We start from the raw sequence: 23,629 nt of genomic DNA, 5'->3' as shown, positions 1-23,629 counted from the left end.
GAATGATAGATTGCACATCAGATGACGAGTAACCTTTCGATGTGCACAGATGCAATTATTAAAATGGTAATTATTACAATTCGGAACTTATCGAATCTTGCCTTATTAAACTCGCCGGAAATATCCAACTCAATTTTAATAATTACCATTTTAATAATTGCATCTGTGCACATCGAAAGGTTACCCGTCATCTGATGTGCAATCTATCATTCGAGAAGACGAGAATTGCATTTAAAGCAGCCTTCCGTTAATCTGTCGTTCAATTTGTCTGGCGATTTTAGAGCGGATGCACCGCATCCTATGTATATATGCGGTAAAAGATTGTATAATACTTCCATATGTATGTATATGTGTATACAAACGTAATTAAAAATGTGTCAATTTTTGCGCTGAGAATTAGATTCTAAATTCAATAAGGTGCCAAAAGCAGACGAAAAGTTTAATTAATTATTTTTTTCACATTGTTGTTCGAATCGAATGGGCAGTGTTTTTTCCTTATTTTTTTCCAATTTGCATATCGTCGACTTTTCATGAATATTCATACATCTCCCACAAGATCGACATAATCCGTGACTTCCAACGCTCTGGAATGGGGGGGAGGGGGTTGGGAGGTGCCGGAGCCTGGGCTTTTCTCTAGGGGCTATGCCACCTGTCAATTGTGGTATTTCTACGAACGAAACGAGGAAAATTACTCGATTCCCCATTGTGCTCGACCCGTGACTCCCCCCCTCCCACCCTTCCTCTCACTGCTTTTAACAATTTATTTTTATCGGCGTTTGCAAAATTGCCGCATGGATTCCGCGGGCAACTTCTTCCCACCGTGTGTCGGTAAAGAAGAAAACTTTAGGAGACACAAAAAGTCTTGTTTTCGCGCAGTAGACCTTTGCGGTATCGCCAAAAAGCTCTGAGACGAACGAACGTGTTTTCTAATAAAAACCCTGTAAAAAAATGGGAAATATTTCATTAAATTTAAATTGTATTTTATTCGCTTAATTTATTTTTACTTTAACTATGTACATATGTACGTAGTAACAATATATGAAGTTTTGTGATCATGCGAAAATTCGAACTCGAGATTTTGACTGATTCGAACTCAGAATCGATCACTGATCACGTTTTCATGATTTTGAACAAATGTGTGTGTCTGTGTGTCTGTGTATTTTGGGGATTTTTTGAAAACCGTTAGTCCTATCGCACTGAAACTTGGTATTAGTTACTGAAATTCTTATCGACACGACGTAAATTTTTGTTGGATATACGTCTGAAGATATATTACTTTATAAATATACTACATATTTTATATAAAAAAAAACAACAAAAAATATGTTTTAATATAATAAGTTTTTTAATCGTAGTATCTTATGTTGATTTTCCCCCTTCCTTCCTCGTCCAAGTTGTGATTTTATATTATGTTTTTGGTTATTTTAACTTGAATTTATTTCTACTTGAAATATACATATGCACATGTACATTTGTGGGCATGAGAAAGATTTCATGTGTGTGTTTTTTTGAACAAATATAATATATGTTCAAGGGGAAACATGCCAAATTGATTCCGCTCTTTGTATTTATTTAAAAATATTTAACGATGTAACATTATATAATAATAGCCAGCAGTATGGCTCGGTGGTTGCGTTTATGTTTACCACAGAGAGGTTACCGGATTCGATCCCTTGCTAATCTTAATAGTCTGCTGGTCAGACTTGGATATTTGTGACTACAAGTCAATCGTTTCCTATTAGAGTTTGTCTATTTATCTAATTTTTTAAAAATTGAAATAATTGTTGAAACGGTTCCTCCATCAAATTGGCAAAAAACCATCCTACCCACTATGACACCACTAAATATGATTCTCAATATATAGATTTACATATGTACAAGCTTAATACTGTAGCATATGCGAAAAGGAGCCGCCCTTTTAATTGGTTTTCGAGGATTATCTCCAAGCTTAAGCGCAGTCGGCTAACAATGGAGACCCCCAAATTGACTTAGTGGTCGGTAACGGCACTCCCTCTAGAGTTCTCAGAACTGACAGCGCGATAGCGTGGGACTGCGTGGCGAGACCGTGTGACTACATATCTGGTACGTGAATATAACAATTGATAAACAAACGTGTCGAGGAAGATGCACTGAGCGACCTGCACTTTATAAGCAGGTATTTAGGCCATAGCAAGGCATTCTGGACGGAGCACTGGCAGTGCGTGGATTTATTTGGATCCTCCACCCACCCCTACGCAACAATACCATATATATCGTTAAGGGGTAGCCTGAAATGGCAAAATGGGATAATATAAATTTATTTGAAAGTAATTTTAAAATATAATACAGTAATCATGTAAAATTTTATATCAATTATAAATTTTCATCGCCACACAAAAAAGTTCGACTGTAGAACTTATACTAATTGGAAAAACGATAAAAGTGAATGCCGCTTTGATGTACATATACATATACGTGTGCAGATTGAAAATTTCACGATATATTAGCTCTCGCTTATTTTCAACAGAGTCTTGTCCACGGGAGCTCGCGGGAAACAAAAGCCATCCACGTTTTTCGATCAAAACTTTTTGTTCATAAACAGAAATTGCTAGGCTTTACGACGCCAACTACATAAAAGTGCGACGAAACGGCCAACTTTGCACGACGACTACGATCCAAAGAGTTCGTCCTACTCAAAACAAGGCGAACGATACACGTGTAAATGTCACTTTCGCATAGATATACATAGTACATATGTATGTACATAAACATACCACATCTTTAGAGCACATTGACAATATTATACATACATACATACACATATAATTGAGTGTAACCAGATCGGTTAACACCACCAAGATTAATACGTTCAAAATGGAGACCTGCAAGATTAGCACACAGACTAATAGATACAATACAAAATAGACATACATACATATGTAGAACTGTTAACATCGAATTTATTTTTTTTGTATGTATGTATTAATATGTATGTATCTGTGTTTTAATTAAAAATTAAAAATTGAAAATTGAGAAATAAAAATTAAAAATTAAAAAATTAAGAATTGAAAATTATAAAAAAAATAATATTGTTTAGATTGAACTGAAAGTAAAAAAAAAAACAATAAAAAATCGGATATATTATTTGGTGAAATATTGAAAAAATCAATGTGATTGCTGAGAAAAAGTAAGAACATTATTTCTAGCCTTTATTGTATGGAACAATGGGCGCAATTTATGTATTTCTAATCAGCATTTGATGACAACTACCTGTAAATGATAAATAAAATTGAAACGGTAAAAATTAATAGCCTATTATAATTAAATTATTTTTTTTTTTAAACAAACCTCTTTTTTAGTTTTGTATAAAATATTACGATATATAAATTATTATTTTGAATAAAAATACCAATAATTTATTTTACTACCGCCATCTATGTATAAAACTAAAGACTACATAGACGTCACCAAGATTTCAAATTTGCAAACTTAAAACGCGTCTTAAACGATATTTTATCTCTATCGTAATGGCGGATGATACCTTTACTTATATTGATGACCAAAATGAGCAATATGGCAGAGTATGTAAACGATCGGATAAGAGGCAAATTTTTTCCTGAATTGTAATCGTAAGTGAAACGTAAAGGAGGTTTGTAATGATGAATAAAGATATAAATAAAATAAAAAGAAAATAACGAGGCAGATTATTATTTTATTTATAGTGTTATTCAGTTATTGCTTTATTAAAAAAAGTATACAAATTAAAAAAAATTCAATAATAACCCACGCGTAGTTTTGTTGTGCCTTAAACATAGGGTAACCATATTTCCCAGGACTCAAAACGGGACGCTTGAGCCCTGGGAAAATAAATTGTTCCCCCCTCCCTATATTAAAATAAAAATGGGTCCAAAAATTTTATAATTTTACCCTCAAGTAACCATAAATATTGCCAAGGAATTATAATTTTTTTCAGAATGAACAATCCTTGTGTACAAGAGAAGTAGAAACAAGATAAAATAATTAAATCAAAAAAATTTACGAAAACGACGGGGCAAATGCAAAGCACGTAAAATACCAGACTGTCCCGGCCAAAACAGGACGTATGATCACCATACTTAAACACTGCTTCTATCTTCTACTAAATACTAATATTATTTAAAATAATTTTGTATTTTGAAACATTTTATATATATATATATTTATATTTATATATATATATATATATATATATATATATATATATATATATATATATATATATATATATATATATATATATATATATATATATATATATATATATATATATATATATATATATATATATATATATATATATATATATATATATATATATATATATATATATATATATATATATATATATATATATATATATATATATATATATATATATATCAGTGGCGTGCGGTCCATGGATGCGGTGGATGCGGCGCATCCCCTATAACTTTAAAAAGCCAAGAGTATTTTTAATAAATATTTGAATTTCGCTTCGATGTATTCTTAGTGATGTACGTGATTATGATGTAGTATATGAGTATATATATATATTTCACATATCACGTGTTTTTTGTTACATGATGCATTATATAGGATCTTTTGATAATTTTTATTAAGGATTCGCATAGGCCGCATTCGCATAGGCCGGCCACAGGCGAGTGACGCTGTCAGTCGCGCGCGCGTCATGGATTCGGAGTTCGGACCGATCCCATTTGCGCATGCGCACTATGAGGCTGTCATATTCGCGCGGACGCGTTGACACTTGTTTAACCTCTACGGTGGATTCGGTTTCTCTGTTTGCTTATCTATTGAGTTTCACTTGGAAGCCGCTGTTGATCGATATTTCCGCACGCTACGCCCCAAGTTATTTATCAAAAAGCTAGCCGATTCATTTCTTTAGACGAAGTTAATCATTTATACTGTAAGTTGGTTATTTTTTACTTTTGAATTAAGTTTTCATTTAAATTAGTTTCGTCTAACTTTATTTTTAGTTTACTGTTCCACTACTTACGAGTTTTCATTATTGCCTTTAATATGGATATCGAAAATAACAATGAGAGTGGACTTGTCGTCGAGATCAATAATAATTGCAATTGTTTAATTGAAAATGTGCTGAAAAGAAGATTTGCTTCTCTCCCATTTAATGAAAAGGAGATTATTGTTAAGAGCCCCAAACCCACACCAATATTAAATATTCAGTCTAAAACAAAAACATTTAAAAGGTATTTTAACACAGAAACATACGAAAAAATTTCATGGATTTGTGGATGTGCTCACTTAACGAAATTATTCTGTTGGCCATGTATTTTATTTTCTCAAGAAGTGGATGTCTGGAGTAAATTTGGATTTTCTGACCTAAACAATTTAAGTAAATCGCATGAATGTATGTTCTCAAGCTCACATATGTTCTGCTGCTCAATTTAAAAAATTTGGAAAGGGACCTCGTATAGAAAATTTTTTAAGTGCTCAATTTAAAGCAAATATTGAAATGCACAACAAAGAAGTTACTGCAAATAGATACATTTTGTCGAAATTAATAAGCGCGATCTGTTTTTTAGCAAAACAAGAACAACCTTTACGAGGACATTTTGAACACCAGGAATCGGAAAATAGAGGGAATTATATTGAGTTGCTGTATCTGTTGAGTGAATCAGACATAAAATTGAAAACTCATTTAGATAACTCTACGGTGTTTACTGGACTATCGAACCATATACAAAATGACTTGGTATCCGCAATATCAAAAGTCTTGCTAGATGAGATTAAAACTGAAATACGTGCATCAAAATTTGTTTCCATAATTGTGGACGAATCTACAGATATCAGTCGCAAAGCTCAGCTATCTACTATTTTTAGATATGTAGATGAAAACAATGAAATTCAGGAGAGATTTGTTGGATTTGTCGATGTTAGTCCCAATAGAACAGCTAATGCTCTTTTTCAGCACATACGTGAGACCTTGGAAGAATTTGGTTGTTTGGACAAATTAATTGCACAAACGTACGATGGAGCGGCTGTAATGTCCGGGGAGCATAATGGAGTGCAACGAAAAATTCGAGATATTTGTCCTAATTCTTTATTTGTCCATTGTTACGCTCACAGATTGAATTTAGTTTTGTCGCAATCTGTTAAACATATATCCGGATGCAAACGTTTTTTCAGCCGTATGTTGTCATTTTCAACTTTTTTTTGGAAGTCTTCAAGAAGAATTTCCCTTCTCGATTGTCAAATAAAAAAAACGATTTCCCACTGCTGCCCCTACACGATGGAACTACAATAGCAAAATTTTAAATATGATATTAGAATATCAAACAGAATTAATGGAAATATTTAATCAAATAATTAATGATGAAGACGAATGGGATACTGATGCTGTCATAAATGCTGAAGTCCTTCATCGTTATTTAAAAGAGTTTGAATTCAATTTCAATTTGCATTTATTTTCTGCAATATTTAATTCGGCAGATTTTTTATTTGAAATTTTACAAAAAAAAAACCTTTGACATATCGTATTGCGTAAGTGAAATTAAAAAATTTGTAAAATATTTAGATAACAAAAAAGACGATTTTGATTCATTGTGGAACAAAGTAATAACTAAAAATTTTAATAGAAAAAGAAAATATGCTGAATGTGAAGAAGATGTGAAAACAACGTATAAACTTCACTATTCTGAAATTTTAGAAACTCTTTCAGTAAATACAACCAATCGATTTCGAGATATCGAAAATTTAAAATTTCTCGAATTTTTTAACGTCAAAAAATTTAAAGAATATGAAAATAATTTTCCAGATTTCCTATTTAAATCACTCCACCTAACTTATGGAAAATACTTTGATTTTATGAAATTAAAAAGCGAATTAATTTACATGTACTCAACGCAAGATTTTCATTTGAAATCTATAAATGACGTAAAGGAATTAATTGTGAAAGATGATCTAATAGACGTTTTGGAACAAGTATTTAGTTTAATACAATTAATTTGTACGATACCTTCCACGAACGCATCGGCTGAACGATCATTTTCGACTATGAAAAGAATTAAAACGTTCACCAGAAGTAGTCAAAGTGAAGAAAGACTCTCTGGTCTTGCTTTAATTGCAATCGAAAAGAAAATAATGTCAAATTTAAAAAACAATAAAAAATTCTATGATGCGGTTATCGATGAATTTTGTAAAAAGGAACGAAGAATAAAATTAAATTTTAAAAAATAAATTGGTCGGTTTTTTTTTTCAAACAAGGGACAGCATCCCTTGTTTGAAAAGTCACCGCCCGCCACTGATATATATACATATATGATATGTATGTATGATCACCATACTTAAACACTGCTTCTATCTTCTACTAAATACTAATATTATTTAAAATAATTTTGTATTTTGAAACATTTTATATATATATATATTTATATTTATTTATATATATATATATATATATATATATATATATATATATATATATATATATAAATATATATATATATATATATATATATATATATATATATATATATATATACATATATATATATATATATATATAAATATATATATATATATATATATATATATATATATATATATATATATATATATATATATATATATATATATATATATATATATATATATATATATATATATATATATATATATATATATATATATATATATGATATATATATATATATATATATATATATATATATATATATATATATATATATATATATATATATATATATATATATATATATATATATATATATATATATATATATATATATATATATATATATATATATATATATATATATATATATATATATATATATATATATATATATATATATATATATATATATATATATATATATATATATATATATATATATATATATATATATATATATATATATATATATATATATATATATATATATAAAACGATAAATATTAATTATTGTGTATCGAAATTATTCAAAACTCACTAAAAATAGATACATATTACGAAATCTCCTCGTTTCAAAAAGATTTGATATTTGTGATAAATTTAAATAATTGAAAATTTCATTCGGCCAATAGTCCATCAACCTACCATTGATTGTTGTTGATCAGTCATGACACCATAATTGAGTTACACATCAATATATACACACTTCTACACATACATATATGTATATGGGTCTACGTGACGAGACAGAATGTTAAATTACAGAAAACACAAATATCGGAATGCAAAGATCGAAAATCGAAAGATCTTAAGTCGAAAGATCAAAAAAAAATGGTGCATGGTAAACGGTATATACTCACTTAATTTGCGCGAGCAGGATACAACAGGAACAAGAGGAACATGCTTTTCCTCCCGTATTCTGCGCGCGCACATTAATACGGGAGGAAAAGCCTATTCCTATTGTTCCTGTTGTATCCTGCTCGCGCAAACTAAGTGAGTTTGTACCGTTTATCATGCACCATTTTTTTTTTTTTTGATCTTTCGACTTTAGATCTTTCGATTTTCGATCTTTGCCTTCCGATATTTGCGTTTTCTGTAATTTAACATTCTGTCTCGTCACGGAGACCGTATTTATATATATAGATACACAGTCTATTGACTAGAATAAACTTTTCATTGCTCGTAAATATATATTTAAATATTTCATTTTAATTTAAATCAAACGTTGAAATGTTAACAGGCAAGACACTGGTTGAAAATGAAAGCCAAATAAATTTACAATTATTGAAAGACAGTTTTACCAATAGTGAAGAATTTTACTATGAATTATTACAATCATAAAAATTAGATCTTGTGGACTTATAACTATAGTCGCGATATGCAAGTAGCATTTCAGACGTGTAAAACAAAGATACCTATAAAACGAAACATCACTTAGCATCTCCGTGCAGATCGATGGAGCCGATGAAACGATACGCGATCGAAAAAGAAATAGGAGAAGAAAAAAAAGAAAAAAAAATCCTCGGAAGATTATCGTTTTTCGCGTATCGACTGAAAATGTTAGTTTTCCGACGAGCGCGCTTATCAACGGCAGCAGGGGTTTTCAATTAAGGGGGTGCTAGGCGATTTCACGGGACTTAAGGACGGCCCGTTGAACATATCCACCCCCGGCCACCCCCCCCCCCCCCCCTTTTCACGTTTCGGATCCGTAAAATAAATAGATCGGAATAATCGTTCGGATCGTGCGTCTACAGCGCGGGGGATTATATCGACTGCTATTTAAGGGATGACAACCGTTCATCTCAGCATCTCGCCCAACGAGTAACTTCTACGCGCAGCCAAGAAATCCAGAGTAACCTATTTTTTAGTTTAGATTATTTATCGTATACAACGTTGAATAGAGCAATGATGCAGATTTGTAACGATAGTAAAAAGTTGCGTCAAACTTACATATGTAGCCAATCGATTTTGCGATTATGTACTAACAAATCTTTTCGAGATTTTGATGGTTGAGACTTTTCCAGTAATTTATTGTTATTGTTTTTTTTGCATCATATATCGTTGAATAGATAGTTACGTCAAGATTATGACTTCCAATCTATGTATGTAGTTAGAAACGAAACCGAAAAACCGGTTTTTTGAGCATTTTTCAAAAAACCGAAAACCGATTTTATTGGTTTGATCAACCGATCAATAACGATATTTAAGGATAATGAATTATATGAACAATTATGAATTTCAAATTTCTATGAATGAACGAAAAAAAATATAAGGTTATATGTACATAGATATTATTATTTCTATTACATGTAAAAAAAAATAATCCGATTCAGTTAGCGGTTTGGGAGATAATTGAATTCAAAAACTTAAAAAAAAGAGGACACCTATGTATAAGGAGAGGTACCATTTCCGGTCAACTTAAAAATTTGAAAAAAATTTTCGTCATGTCTATAAGAATTTCAGTGCTCGATACCAAGTTTTGGTTCGATAGGACTAACGGTGTTCAAAAAATCCCCAAAATACACAAACACACACACACACACATTTTTTCTAGATCATGAAAACGTGATCAGTAATCGATTCTGAGTTCAAATCAGTCAAAATCTCGAGTTCGAATTTTCACATGATCACAAAACTTCATCTATTGTTACTACGTACATAGATAAAATAAAAATGAGCATATCTATGCTTTCGTAGGGAATAGGCGTATAATTCTTTGAACATCATAAAGTAAGGAACAGCACTTACCTAGAATACGGCCCATGGCGCTTTAATTTCTCACAAGCCTTTTATTTTCTAAACTTCACCCAGATAAATAAAACTGCTTATCTAGAAATTCAAGATATGTATATAATTAATGCAATTCATAAAAAAATATATTAATTACATAATTTCCGATTACGTTATTATAATCGGAAATTTATTTTATTATTTTATCGGGTTTTGGCTCGCCGGCCTTCCAACAATTATCAATCCAACCCATCCGTCAAAACTATTGGAGATCCCAGAATCTAATACATATGTAGTTCCGAAAGAGACTTTGTATGTATGTGAGTTTTAGATTGTATAATTCGTGACGTTATCGAAAATATATAACGACGATATCGATATTTAATTCGATGCCGTTTTCGATTCGGATCTCGATTTAGATCCCAATTCCTGTTTCAGTTCCGGATCCCGATAACTGTTTCAGTTCCGTATCCCAATTCTCTTTTCAGTTCCGGTTCCGGATTCCTGTTTCTGTTCCAGATTCCGATTCCTTTTTCAGTTCCGGTTCCCGATTCCAATTTCAGTTCTAGATACGGATTCCTGTTTCAGTTCCAAATCCCAATTGGTGTTTGAGTTCCGAATCCGAATTCCTGTTTCAGTTCCGGATACAGATTACTTTTTCAGTTCCGGTTTCCGATTCCTGTTTCAGTTCCTGACCCGAATTATTTTTTCAGTACTGGATCAGGATCCTAGTTTCAGTTCCAATTCCAATTTCAGTTCTGATTCCCGGTTACAATTAAATAAACCGGTTTACCGGCTTTTGATTTGTAAGAAAACGAAAATCGACTTTTTGGAACCTATACGGTGAAATTAATATCGAAGCCGTTTGCTTAAATTTTCGATTGGTTGATGGTTGTGTTAGTACTAAATATTTATATAATACAATATTTTAAATATGTATTACATTACAATCCATTGAAAAGAACAATAAGATAATATTTAAATAAGATTCTTAACAAGACGTTTCGCGTGGTTAAAATTCAGTAATTTTGACTTGCAAATGTTGTGCGTCAACTCCTTTTAATTTTTACCCCTATTGTTTTCATTTCATTCAAATCACGTTGTTATCATCAACATAAAAGAGAGACGGCTTCGCGTTCGCAAAACAAAACAGAAAACAAAAAAAAGAAGATAAATTTAAAAGGAAAATTTCTGCGAAAAAATACTGTTCGCATTTTTGAACGATGAAAAAACTTCAGGTATAATAATAAAGAGCGATTTAATTGCCCGAAAAGAGGATAATGTATCCGCCATGCCGGGAAAATCGTTTTCCAATATTGCAGTCGACGTGCATACGTTCAATTTATTGTTTAATAAATGTAGCAAAGACCTGCAACGTTCGATCGCTGGCGCACATGTGCAACGAGTGCAGTGAATAATTTTAAAAAATTAGTCAAGGAAAAAATACGACACGAATAACATACATATGTAGGTGGATCATGCAAATCTGGCATGCCATATTTTTCAAGAATTCTATGCGTTCGCGGAGAGAATTTACAGAAAAAAAGTCACTGGATACGACTTTTGTCATATTGGAAAACTCGATCTAACGATTATTTATGTCCTAGTAACCAGCAGCATGGACTAGTAGTTAGCATATATGCTTTCAAATAAAGTGGTCATGAGTTCAAGGCCCACTGGTTGCTGCTGGCCAGACCTTGGTTTGTGACTCCAGGTCGATCGTTTGCTATCAGAGTTTGCCAATTTATCTGATCATTGTTGAAACGGTTCCTCAAAATTGGCAAAAAAACATCTTTCCTATTGTCACAAATTTTCTGTATTTATTGTGTGTCTAATTTGTAAAAATTATCTACAAAATCTAAATCCATAGATGTCTCAATAAATTAATTCTGTAATTATTTGTTATTTCGTGTTTTTCAGCTTCTGTAAATACGTTTACTGTAAATACATAAAAATAAGTTTGCCAATTTATCTGATTTTCATTGAACAAATTGGCAACCTTTACCCATTTCTCACAATTTTCAAGTTTTCAGCATCTCGAATTTCGCTGATTCGTATAAAAATGCTTCAAATTTGTCAATAGATGTCACTTTGACGCTTTGCTAAAATTAATATCGATGTTTGTAATTGACTAAGTAAATTGTAAATTGTAAATTGTAATTGGGGTAAATTGGGATAAATTGTGTAAAAATAAATGTAAATGTAAATATAAACTCCTATACTGGAGAATTATAGACGAAATACGAGCATGAGATAATGAAGAGGATAAAGGTACAATAGAACAATTGCTATTGTGGTCTCTTTGGGCTACCGAGGGGTTGCAGTGCGTCGCAAGTATTTGCAGAAGGGCACGTGCCCCACTTTGAGGCCATTCTTAGGATAAGAGCGGCCTCCCTACGTCGTCGTATATTTTTAAATTGTGTTTTTGCTGCCGTGTCTTCTCATTTCCGCTCACTATTGTATGTATGTTCGGTGAATGGAGCTAATTCACCTGACCGCCATTAATTCAATTTCAACTGGTTAATTAATTATTTTTATTATTTAGTATTATATGTAAATATATTATTATTATATCATTATATTATACTTATTAATTTTATCATTCATTTGTTTTATCTATATATTACTAGCTGAATCCGGCATGCGTTGCAATGCCGGAATAAGGCATGCAATTCCCGTTCCCGTTCCCGTTGCGTTCCCGTTCCCGTTCCTGTTCCCGTTGCGTTCCCGTTTCAAGTGACGTTTGAAACTCAACAACGTTTCTTCAACGTTGTGTCATCATAAACCAACAGGTAAAGTGGTTACCAACGAACACATTTCTTTGACTATACAATGACGCTTCAAACTTTCTCGTCGCTGAAATCGTAATTACGAATTGCATGCATACAACAAATCCTGAAAGTTTCATCGTAATCGGTCGAGTGGTTTAGAAGCCTATACGAGACAGACATTCAATTTTATATACATACATATGTATATAGATTATGAATTAAATTGAATGAAACTGATATTCATAATTTAGTACTGGGTTTAACAAGACAGTGCAACATTCTACCAGCAGAATAGATCACTATTTAACGTGTAATTCTTTCAATTGTGTGATCACGGGTTCAATCCCTGGTTGTACTGCTGGCCAGATATTTGACTTCGATCACTTCCTATCAGAGTGTGCCAATTTATCTGATTTCATCCAAATGGTTCCATCAAACTGGGAACCTTTTTTCAGCATCTCGGATGCTGCAAATTTGTCCATAGATATCTAGCAAAATTTCTAGTTTTTTCTTAATCTTGAAATTTGCCAATTTATAAAAAAAATAGGACTAAAATGCAAATTATTAAGATTTGCCAAAAATTATTCATTTATAAATTTATCTATGATACTCCGTAAAATTACACTATAAACTGCTTATCGATGTTTTTTACTAACCTCTTATACGTTTCACATGGTTTTCGTGTAAGCGGTCATTTTTTATATCCCTTAAAAATTTGCCTCTTATCCGATCGTTTTCATACTTTGCTATATTGCTCATTTTGGTGAAAAAATATCATACGATGGTGAAAAAATATCGTATTATACACGTTTGAAAATACTGCATCGTATTACACGGTGACGTTTATCTGTCACATTCATCATTCACATCAGTAGTTTCATTACTTTTCACCCTGCCATCTCGCTGTCAAATTTTAATTATTTAAACGCCTATAACTTTTTCTTTTTTCACTCTATATTTTATAAAATTTGCTTTATAGGTTCTCTTTATCTCTAATATATAAATATTTATAGTTTTGTGGAGGCTTGCTGAGCCAACGGTCTTGGGTGCTTATGCAGGGTAGCAACATCTTCGGCCTTTATGCAGGGTTCGGCCTTTATCGGTGGCGTCATCTTCGAGGAACGGCTGAAGTCTCTGGAGAGTCAGTCTCTCCAGGAGCTTCCCGAATCCATCGAGCATACACAGCGGCCTGTAAGAGGACGGTCCCACCGCAGGGCTCTTCTTAGGTATAAGCACGAGCTTTTGCCTCTTCCAAGCCCCGCCGAAGGTCTCCTCCCGCAGGCACGCATTGTAGACGTCGAGTAGGACATCGGGGAAGGCCCTCCCTACCGCCGAGACTATTTCGTTCGGGACTCCATCCGGGCCCGGAGCTTTGTGGGCCTTAAGGCCCTTCAGGGCCCGCTCCAGTTCGCCCTTTTGGAACAGCATTCATTCCTCAACAACAGGGCATTCTTCGCCATCAGTTGGGACGTCAAGCGCTCGCGCTCGCTCCGGGTATTCCGGAAAGAGCCCATCGACCACAGTTTTCAGATTCTCCGGGTCGTCGAGATAGGGATCGGCCGACCGACCGCGCAGCTTCTGTCGCACTATTTTGTACGGCAGTCCCCACGGATCGGTGTCGACCATCTCACACAGCTCCCGCCAGCACTTCTTTTTACTGTCCTTGATGGCACCCTTGAGTGCCTTCCGCGCATTTCGGTACAGTTCATCCGCCTCCAGGGTGTGCCCTACTCTCTGCGCAAGCCTTCTGAGGGCGAGGCAACTCTTACGGAGCCCAGCTATGGTGTCGTTCCACCAATACACCGGCCTCCTCATAGTGCCCTTCCCTTTTCGAGTCATTGCAGAGTCACACGTGCGTTTGGTCAGCACGCCGAGCGCCTCTACCATTGCCTCGGCCCTGAAAGCAGAGTAAACTGTGCCACCGCCAGCAGAGAACGTCTCTTCGAGTGCCAGAACATCGAGACTGCGGATGCACCAGCCGCCAATCTCGTTGGCGATTGGGCCCCCGCAACCAGCCGGGGCACCCACGATCTCATACCAGATGTACTGGTGGTCGCTGTGCGAGAAGTCGTCCAAGACCTTCCAGTTGTTGATTCTGCCCACAATGCCGTCGTCAACGAAGGTGACGTCAACGACGGAACCGCCGGCTCCCCTGCGAAACGTGAGGTCATTGCCCACGTTTGCCGGGGTCAACTGAAGGCTAGCAGCCAACTCGCTGAGGAGGATTCCCCTTCGATCCGTGATCGAAGACCCCCCACTGGCCGACTTGGCGTTGAAGTCTCCGGACACTACGATAGAAGATCAAATTCAAGACGACCCAAATCGTCTTCGAACTGCGGTAGGTCTGAGTTCGGGGAAAAGAAGCAGCTATAGATCCGCAGACCCGCCAGCTCAACCCAGACAAACCCACTCACCGCCGGATCAGATGAACCGATTACTCGATGCCGGGTCGAGGGAACGTAAATCGCTGCCGTGGCCGAAGCATCAGAGTACCAGGAGCTAGTCCTGTTCCTCCACTGCTCCGACACAACAACAATGTCCGCCGCCATCTCGACCAACTTCTGTAGCAGAAGATCCTGAGCGGCACGGCAGTCCCAAGTTAATCTGGAGGACTCTAGCCATTTTTTTGTAGGCTCACCCACTTTTTTTGGAGTAACGCCTGCCTAAATGCCTCACAGCGTCCGCTTCCGAGGCGATGGGTAGCACTCCGACCCAACTTCGCGCAGAGAGCACAGTGCGGTGAGTTGCTGCACTCCGCCGTTCTGTGCCCCGTCTTGCCGCAGCAGTTGCAGAGCGAAGACCTATCTACACCAATGCAGCCAGCAGCAATGTGTCCAAAGGCTCGACAGCGGTAGCACTGCTGCAGGTCTACTATTTCTCTTACCCTGCACCTGAGGAGTCCGACTCGTGAGCGACCCTCCTTGAGCAGCGCGTCGGTCTCGGTGGTGCAAGGCAAGGTCACCGTGCAGGTGAGCGTGCCTCCGGAGGCTGGGTGCAGCTTCTGAACTTGCACCTGCTCACGGAACGTGGTGCCAAGGACCCGTACGAGGGCATCCTCCACGTCGCGAGATTCGAGACCCTCATAGAGGTCCCTGACGAAACACTGGCGGGTGGGGAGTGACCGACGGACCTCCGCCGCAATTCCTGCAGCCTTCCGAATGACCAGGGTGCCGCCGTGGTTCTGTCTTCCTGTCAAGCGGAGGATGAGAGTGTTTTTTGCACCTCTTCGAATGGAGCGGATCTCCGGGGGCTTCTAATCGCCCTTCCCCCATTCCGCTTCATTCACGGCCTTGAGTATGGCCGCGTAAGAGAACGGAGTGGTAGTCACATCCGTAAAAGCGGCACCAGCAACCTTTGTGTTTGACCTGATAACAGACGCTTCCGTCCTCTCACGTGGCTTAATCCTGGACTTGGGCTGTAACTTGGGCTTCGGCGGTGGGGGTACACTCTGTTTTTTCTTTTCTTCCAGTGGCAAAGGGCTGGAGTCCACTGTCTTCCTCTTTTTTTTTTTTGGTTTACGCCTTTTTTCTCTTTTCATCTTGCTTTTGTCTTCAGTAGATGTTTGGCAATAGGCGTCATATCTGTCTTTCTGCCAGTTTTCCAATTTTTTGAACTTAGCAGCGATAGATGCCAAAGAATCTTTTATTATATTATGGACATTGTTTTTCCCGCTCATGAATTTTTGTAGGCTTTCAATATCCGCTCCAATCTCGCTTATTGTGTTTTGTATATCAATGCTTTTCTTCATTTTCATTCCCATCGATTAGCTAGGGAAAATAAAAAGTCCAACCGACCAGAGCCCCACTTGGCCGGCTAAGCCTAAATACACTCAGTGGGTTGGCATGCCGACTGAGGCCTCGTTAACGACCTGTAATTTAACGTCTACAGGCCATGCATCCCTCAGCACGATTACATACACCATGGATTAAAGACGTGGTACGCTTTGGTTAAGTCCGCCGACGCCTATCCTACATCCCACCCGGAAACGCGCCTATCTAGCATCTCCCCCCACTAGATGATACGGCGGACTGTAAGCTCCCAAGCCACGACAAGGCCCGAACCGTGTAGGAGCCTCACCAAACCTTAACCGTAACCTCAACCTCAAACGTCACCCCACCAAACCTAACCCAACCTATTTCTTATTCAACTTAACCAAACCAACACCGGAAACAAAGACATCCACATTTTTAAATTTACACAAAATGTGCTTACTTCACACAACCTAACACAACCCAACCTAACCATCACCGAAATCAAAGAATTCGAGATTGTAAGATTTACACAAAACTCGCTTACCTCACCAAACCTAACCTAACCTAACCTAACCATCACCGAAATCAAAGAATTCGACATTGCAAAAATATACACTAAACGTGCTAACCACACCAAACCTAACACAACTCCACCTAACCATCACCGAAATCAAAGAATTCGAGATTGTAAGATTTACACAAAACTCGCTAACCTCACCAAACCCAACCCAACCTAACCTAACTATCACCGAAATCAAAGAATTCGACATTTCAAAAATAAACACCAAACGAGCTTACCTCAACAAACCTAACCCAACTTAACCTAGCCATCACCGAAATCAAAGAATTAGAGATTGCTAGATTTACACAAAACTCGCTAACCTCACCAAACCTACCCCAACCTAACCTAACCATAACCGAAATCAAAGAATTCGACATTGCATAAATATATACTAAACGTGCTTACCACTTCAAACCTAACACAACATAACATAGCCATCACCGAAATCAAATAATTCAAGATTGTAAGATTTACACAAAACTCGCTTACCTCACCAAACCTAACCCAACCCAACCTTACCATCATCGAAATCAAAGAATTCGACATTGCATAAATATATACTAAACGTGCTTACCACTTCAAACCTAACACAACATAACCTAGCCATCACCGAAATCAAAGAATTCAAGATTGTAAGATTTACACAAAACTCGCTTACCTCACCAAACCTAACCCAACCCAACCTTACCATCACCGAAATCAAATAATTCGAGATTGTAAGATTTACACAAACCTCGCTAACCTCACCAAACCTAACCCAACCTAACCTAGCCATCACCGAAATCAAAGAATTCGAGATTCCAAGATTTACACAAAACTCGCTAACCTCACCAAACCTTTTTTTTTTTTTTTTTTTTTTTTTTTTTTTTTTTTTCCTATGCGTGGGAGGAGAAAATCTTCAATAAGACTCCCTCTAGTCCGCACTAGAGGGAAGTGTCAGATTTTTACTGACTAAAAACTCCCCCGACTCACCTCACCCCTTTGGGGACCCCACTCGTTGGTGGATTGCTTCCGCAGGGGCTGATTTCGTCCTTGTTGGCTTCTCCTTTTTGTGACCTCAACAAACCTAACCGAACCTAACCTAACCATCACCGAAATCAAAGAATTCGAGATTGTGAGATTTACACAAAACTCGCTAACCTCACCAAACCTAACCCAACCTAACCTAACCATCACCGAAATCAAAGAATTCAACATTTCAAAAATATACACAAAATGTGCTAACCTCAACAAACCTAACACAACCTAGCCTAGCCATCACCGAAATCAAAGAATTCGAGATTGTAAGATTTACACAAAACTCGCTAACCTCACCAAACCTAACCCAACCTAACCTAGCCATCACCGAAATCAAAGAATTCGACATTGCAAAAATATACACTCAACGTGCTTACCTCACCGAACCTAACACAACCTAACCTAGCCATCACCGAAATCAAAGAATTCGAGATTGTAAGATTTACACAAAACTCGCTAACCTCACCAAACCTACCCCAACCTAACCTAACCATCACCGAAATCAAAGAATTCGAGATTGTAAGATTTACACAAAACTCGCTAACCTCACCAAACCTAACCCAACCCAACCTAACCATCACCGAAATCAAAAAATTCGAGATTGCAAAAATATACACTTAACGTGATAACCTCACCAAACCAAACCCAACCTAACCTAGCCATCATCGATATCAAAGAATTCAAGATTGTAAGATTTACACAAAACTCGCTAACCTCACCAAACCTAACCCAACCTACCCTTACCATCACCGAAATCAAAGAATTCGACATTGCAAAAATATACACTAAACGTGCTAACCTCACCAAACCTAACCCAACCTAACCTAGCCATCACCGAAATCATCGAATTCGACATTGTAAGATTTACACAAAACTCGCTAACCTCACCTAACCTAATCCAACCTAACCTAACCATCACCGAAATCAAAGAATTCGACATTGCAAAAATATACACTAAACGTGCTAACCACTTCAAACCTAACCCAACCCAACCTAACCATCACCGAAATCAAAGAATTCGAGATTGCAAAAATATACACTATACGTGCTAACCTCAACAAACCTAACCCAACCTAACCTAGCCATCACCGAAATCAAAGAATTCGAGATTGTAAGACTACACAAAACTCGCTAACCTCACCAAACCTAACCCAACCCAACCTAACCATCACCGAAATCAAATAATTCGAGATTGTAAGTTTTACACAAAACTCGCAAACCTCACCAAAACTAACCAAACCCAACCTAACCATCACCGAAATCAAAGAATTCGAGATTGTAAGATTTACACAAAACTCGCTAACCTCACCAAACCTAACCCAACCTAACCTAACCATAACCGAAATCAAAGAATTCGACATTGCATAAATATATACTAAACGTGCTTACCACTTCAAACCTAACACAACATAACCTAGCCATCACCGAAATCAAAGAATTCAAGATTGTAAGATTTACACAAAACTCGCTTACCTCACCAAACCTAACCCAACCCAACCTTACCATCACCGAAATCAAATAATTCGAGATTGTAAGATTTACACAAACCTCGCTAACCTCACCAAACCTAACCCAACCTAACCTAGCCATCACCGAAATCAAAGAAATCGAGATTCCAAGATTTACACAAAACTCGCTAACCTCACCAAACCTAACCGAACCTAACCTAACCATTACCGAAATCAAAGAATTCGAGATTGTGAGATTTACACAAAACTCGCTAACCTCACCAAACCTAACCCAACCTAACCTAACCATCACCGAAATCAAAGAATTCAACATTTCAAAAATATACACAAAATGTGCTAACCTCAACAAACCTAACACAACCTAGCCTAGCCATCACCGAAATCAAAGAATTCGAGATTGTAAGATTTACACAAAACTCGCTAACCTCACCAAACCTAACCCAACCTAACCTAGCCATCACCGAAATCAAAGAATTCGACATTGCAAAAATATACACTCAACGTGCTTACCTCACCGAACCTAACACAACCTAACCTAGCCATCACCGAAATCAAAGAATTCGAGATTGTAAGATTTACACAAAACTCGCTAACCTCACCAAACCGACCCCAACCTAACCTAACCATCACCGAAATCAAAAAATTCGAGATTGTAAGATTTACACAAAATTCGCTAACCTCACCTAACCTATTCCAACCTAACCAAACCATCACCGAAATCAAAGAAATCGACATTGCAAAAAAAAACACTAAACCAGCTAACCTCACCAAACCTAACCCAACCTGATCTAGCCATCACCGAAATCAAAGAATTCGAGATTGTAAGATTTACACAAAACTCGCTAATCTCACCAAACCTACCCCAACCTAACCTAACCATCACCGAAATCAAAGAATTCGAGATTGTAAGATTTACACAAAATTCGCTAACCTCACCTAACCTATTCCAACCTAACCAAACCATCACCGAAATCAAAGAATTCGACATTGCAAAAAAATACACTAAACGTGCTTACCTCACCAAACCTAACACAACCTTACCTACCCATCACCGAAATCATCGAATTCGACATTGTAAGATTTACACAAAACTCGCTAACCTCACCTAACCTAATCCAACCTAACCTAACCATCACCGAAATCAAAGAATTCGACATTGCAAAAATATACACTAAACGTGCAAACCACTTCAAACCTAACCCAACCCAACCTAACCATCACGGAAATCAAAGAATTCGAGATTGCAAAAATATACACTATACGTGCTAACCTCAACAAACCTAACCCAACCTAACCTAGCCATCACCGAAATCAAAGAATTCGAGATTGTAAGATTACACAAAACTCGCTAACCTCACCAATTCTAACCCAACCCAACCTAACCATCACCGAAATCAAATAATTCGAGATTGTAAGTTTTACACAAAACTCGCAAACCTCACCAAAACTAACCAAACCCAACCTAACCATCACCAAAATCAAAGAATTCGAGATTGTAAGATTTACACAAAACTCGCTAACCTCACCAAACCTAACCCAACCTAACCTAACCATCACCGAAATCAAAGAATTCGAGATTGTAAGATTTACAGAAGACTCGCTAACCTAACCAAACCTAACCCAACCTACCCTAACCATCACCGAAATCAAAGAATTCAACATTGCAAAAATATACACTAAACCAGCTCACCTCACCAAACCTAACCCAACCGAACCTAGCCATCACCGAAATCAAAGAATTCGAGATTGTAAGACTACACAAAACTCGCTAACCTCACCAAACCTAACCCAACCCAACCTAACCATCACCGAAATTAAATAATTCGAGATTGTAAGTATTACACAAAACTCGCAAACCTTACCAAAACTAACCAAACCCAACCTAACCATCACCGAAATCAAAGAATTCGAGATTGTAAGATTTACACAAAACTCGCTAACCTCACCAAACCTAACCCAACCTAACCTAACCATCACCGAAATCAAAGAATTCGAGATTGTAAGATTTACAGAAGACTCGCTAACCTCACCAAACCTAACCCAACCTACCCTAACCATCACCGAAATCAAAGAATTCGACATTGCAAAAATATAGACCAAACGTGCTTACCTCACCAAACCTAACCCAACCTAACCTACCCATCACTAAAATCAAAGAATTCGAGATTGTAAGATTTACACAAAACTCGCTAACCTCACTAAACCTAACCCAACCTAACCTAACCATCACCGAAATCAAAGAATTCGACATTGCAAAAAAAAAACACTAAACCAGCTAACCTCACCAAACCTAACCCAACCTGATCTAGCCATCACCGAAATCAAAGAATTCGAGATTGTAAGATTTACACAAAACTCGCTAACCTCACCAAACCTACCCCAACCTAACCTAACCATCACCGAAATCAAAGAATTCGAGATTGTAAGATTTACAGAAGACTCGCTAACCTCACCAAACCTAACCCAACCTACCCTAACCATCACCGAAATCAAAGAATTCGACATTGCAAAAAAATACACTAAACGTGCTTACCTCACCAAACCTAACACAACCTAACCTACCCATCACCGAAATCATCGAATTCGACATTGTAAGATTTACACAAAACTCGCTAACCTCACCTAACCTAATCCAACCTAACCTAACCATCACCGAAATCAAAGAATTCGACATTGCAAAAATATACACTAAACGTGCAAACCACTTCAAACCTAACCCAACCCAACCTAACCATCACGGAAATCAAAGAATTCGAGATTGCAAAAATATACACTATACGTGCTAACCTCAACAAACCTAACCCAACCTAACCTAGCCATCACCGAAATCAAAGAATTCGAGATTGTAAGATTACACAAAACTCGCTCACCTCACCAATTCTAACCCAACCCAACCTAACCATCACCGAAATCAAATAATTCGAGATTGTAAGTTTTACACAAAACTCGCAAACCTCACCAAAACTAACCAAACCCAACCTAACCATCACCAAAATCAAAGAATTCGAGATTGTAAGATTTACACAAAACTCGCAAACCTCACCAAAACTAACCAAACCCAACCTAACCATCACCAAAATCAAAGAATTCGAGATTGTAAGATTTACACAAAACTCGCTAACCTCACCAAACCTAACCCAACCTAACCTAACCATCACCGAAATCAAAGAATTCGAGATTATAAGATTTACAGAAGACTCGCTAACCTAACCAAACCTAACCCAACCTACCCTAACCATCACCGAAATCAAAGAATTCAACATTGCAAAAATATACACAAAACCAGCTCACCTCACCAAACCTAACCCAACCGAACCTAGCCATCACCGAAATCAAAGAATTCGAGATTGTAAGACTACACAAAACTCGCTAACCTCACCAAACCTAACCCAACCCAACCTAACCATCACCGAAATTAAATAATTCGAGATTGTAAGTTTTACACAAAACTCGCAAACCTTACCAAAACTAACCAAACCCAACCTAACCATCACCGAAATCAAAGAATTCGAGATTGTAAGATTTACACAAAACTCGCTAACCTCACCAAACCTAACCCAACCTAACCTAACCATCACCGAAATCAAAGAATTCGAGATTGTAAGATTTACAGAAGACTCGCTAACCTCACCAAACCTAACCCAACCTACCCTAACCATCACCGAAATCAAAGAATTCGACATTGCAAAAATATAGACCAAACGTGCTTACCTCACCAAACCTAACCCAACCTAACCTACCCATCACTAAAATCAAAGAATTCGAGATTGTAAGATTTACACAAAACTCGCTAACCTCACTAAACCTAACCCTACCTAACCTAACCATCACCGAAATCAAAGAATTCGACATTGCAAAAAAAAACACTAAACCAGCTA

General features: G+C 36.6%; 2 protein-coding genes across 2 annotated transcripts; one reads left to right on the top strand and one right to left on the bottom strand.

Moving 5' to 3' along the window:
- The first annotated feature begins 4,760 nt into the window (after positions 1-4,760).
- Positions 4,761-7,173, top strand: LOC143915897 (zinc finger MYM-type protein 1-like). Its single transcript, XM_077436720.1, has 2 exons — positions 4,761-4,921; positions 4,992-7,173. Exon 2 carries the CDS (start codon positions 5,378-5,380, stop codon positions 6,278-6,280), a length of 903 nt encoding a protein of 300 aa, XP_077292846.1. The 5' UTR covers positions 4,761-4,921; positions 4,992-5,377; the 3' UTR covers positions 6,281-7,173.
- A 7,206-nt stretch (positions 7,174-14,379) lies between these two features.
- Positions 14,380-16,489, bottom strand: LOC143917820 (uncharacterized). The gene is made up of 4 exons (XM_077439417.1): positions 16,213-16,489; positions 15,590-16,140; positions 15,335-15,527; positions 14,380-15,239 (listed from the first exon to the last, which is right to left on the bottom strand). Exons 1-4 carry the CDS (start codon positions 16,487-16,489, stop codon positions 14,380-14,382), a joined length of 1,881 nt encoding a protein of 626 aa, XP_077295543.1.
- Between the last annotated feature and the right edge of the window lie 7,140 nt (positions 16,490-23,629).

This window comes from Arctopsyche grandis, chromosome 1, assembly GCF_051622035.1.
Source record: "Arctopsyche grandis isolate Sample6627 chromosome 1, ASM5162203v2, whole genome shotgun sequence".
Classification (NCBI taxonomy): domain Eukaryota; kingdom Metazoa; phylum Arthropoda; class Insecta; order Trichoptera; family Hydropsychidae; genus Arctopsyche; species Arctopsyche grandis.
This window is presented reverse-complemented; position numbering and strand designations above follow the sequence as displayed.

What these genes read in the sequence shown, in the direction of transcription:
- LOC143915897 (XM_077436720.1), top strand. Translation starts at nt 5,378, where the DNA reads ATGAATGTATGTTCTCAAGCTCACATATGTTCTGCTGCTCAATTTAAA.
- LOC143917820 (XM_077439417.1), bottom strand. Translation starts at nt 16,489, where the DNA reads ATGAAAAGAGAAAAAAGGCGTAAACCAAAAAAAAAAAAGAGGAAGACA. An exon ending in TGAAGCGGAATGGGGGAAGG is followed by an intron (nt 16,141 to 16,212) that starts GCGATTAGAAGC and finishes TCCGCTTGACAG; the next exon opens with GAAGACAGAACCACGGCGGC. An exon ending in TGTCTGGGTTGAGCTGGCGG is followed by an intron (nt 15,240 to 15,334) that starts GTCTGCGGATCT and finishes CTTCTATCGTAG; the next exon opens with TGTCCGGAGACTTCAACGCC.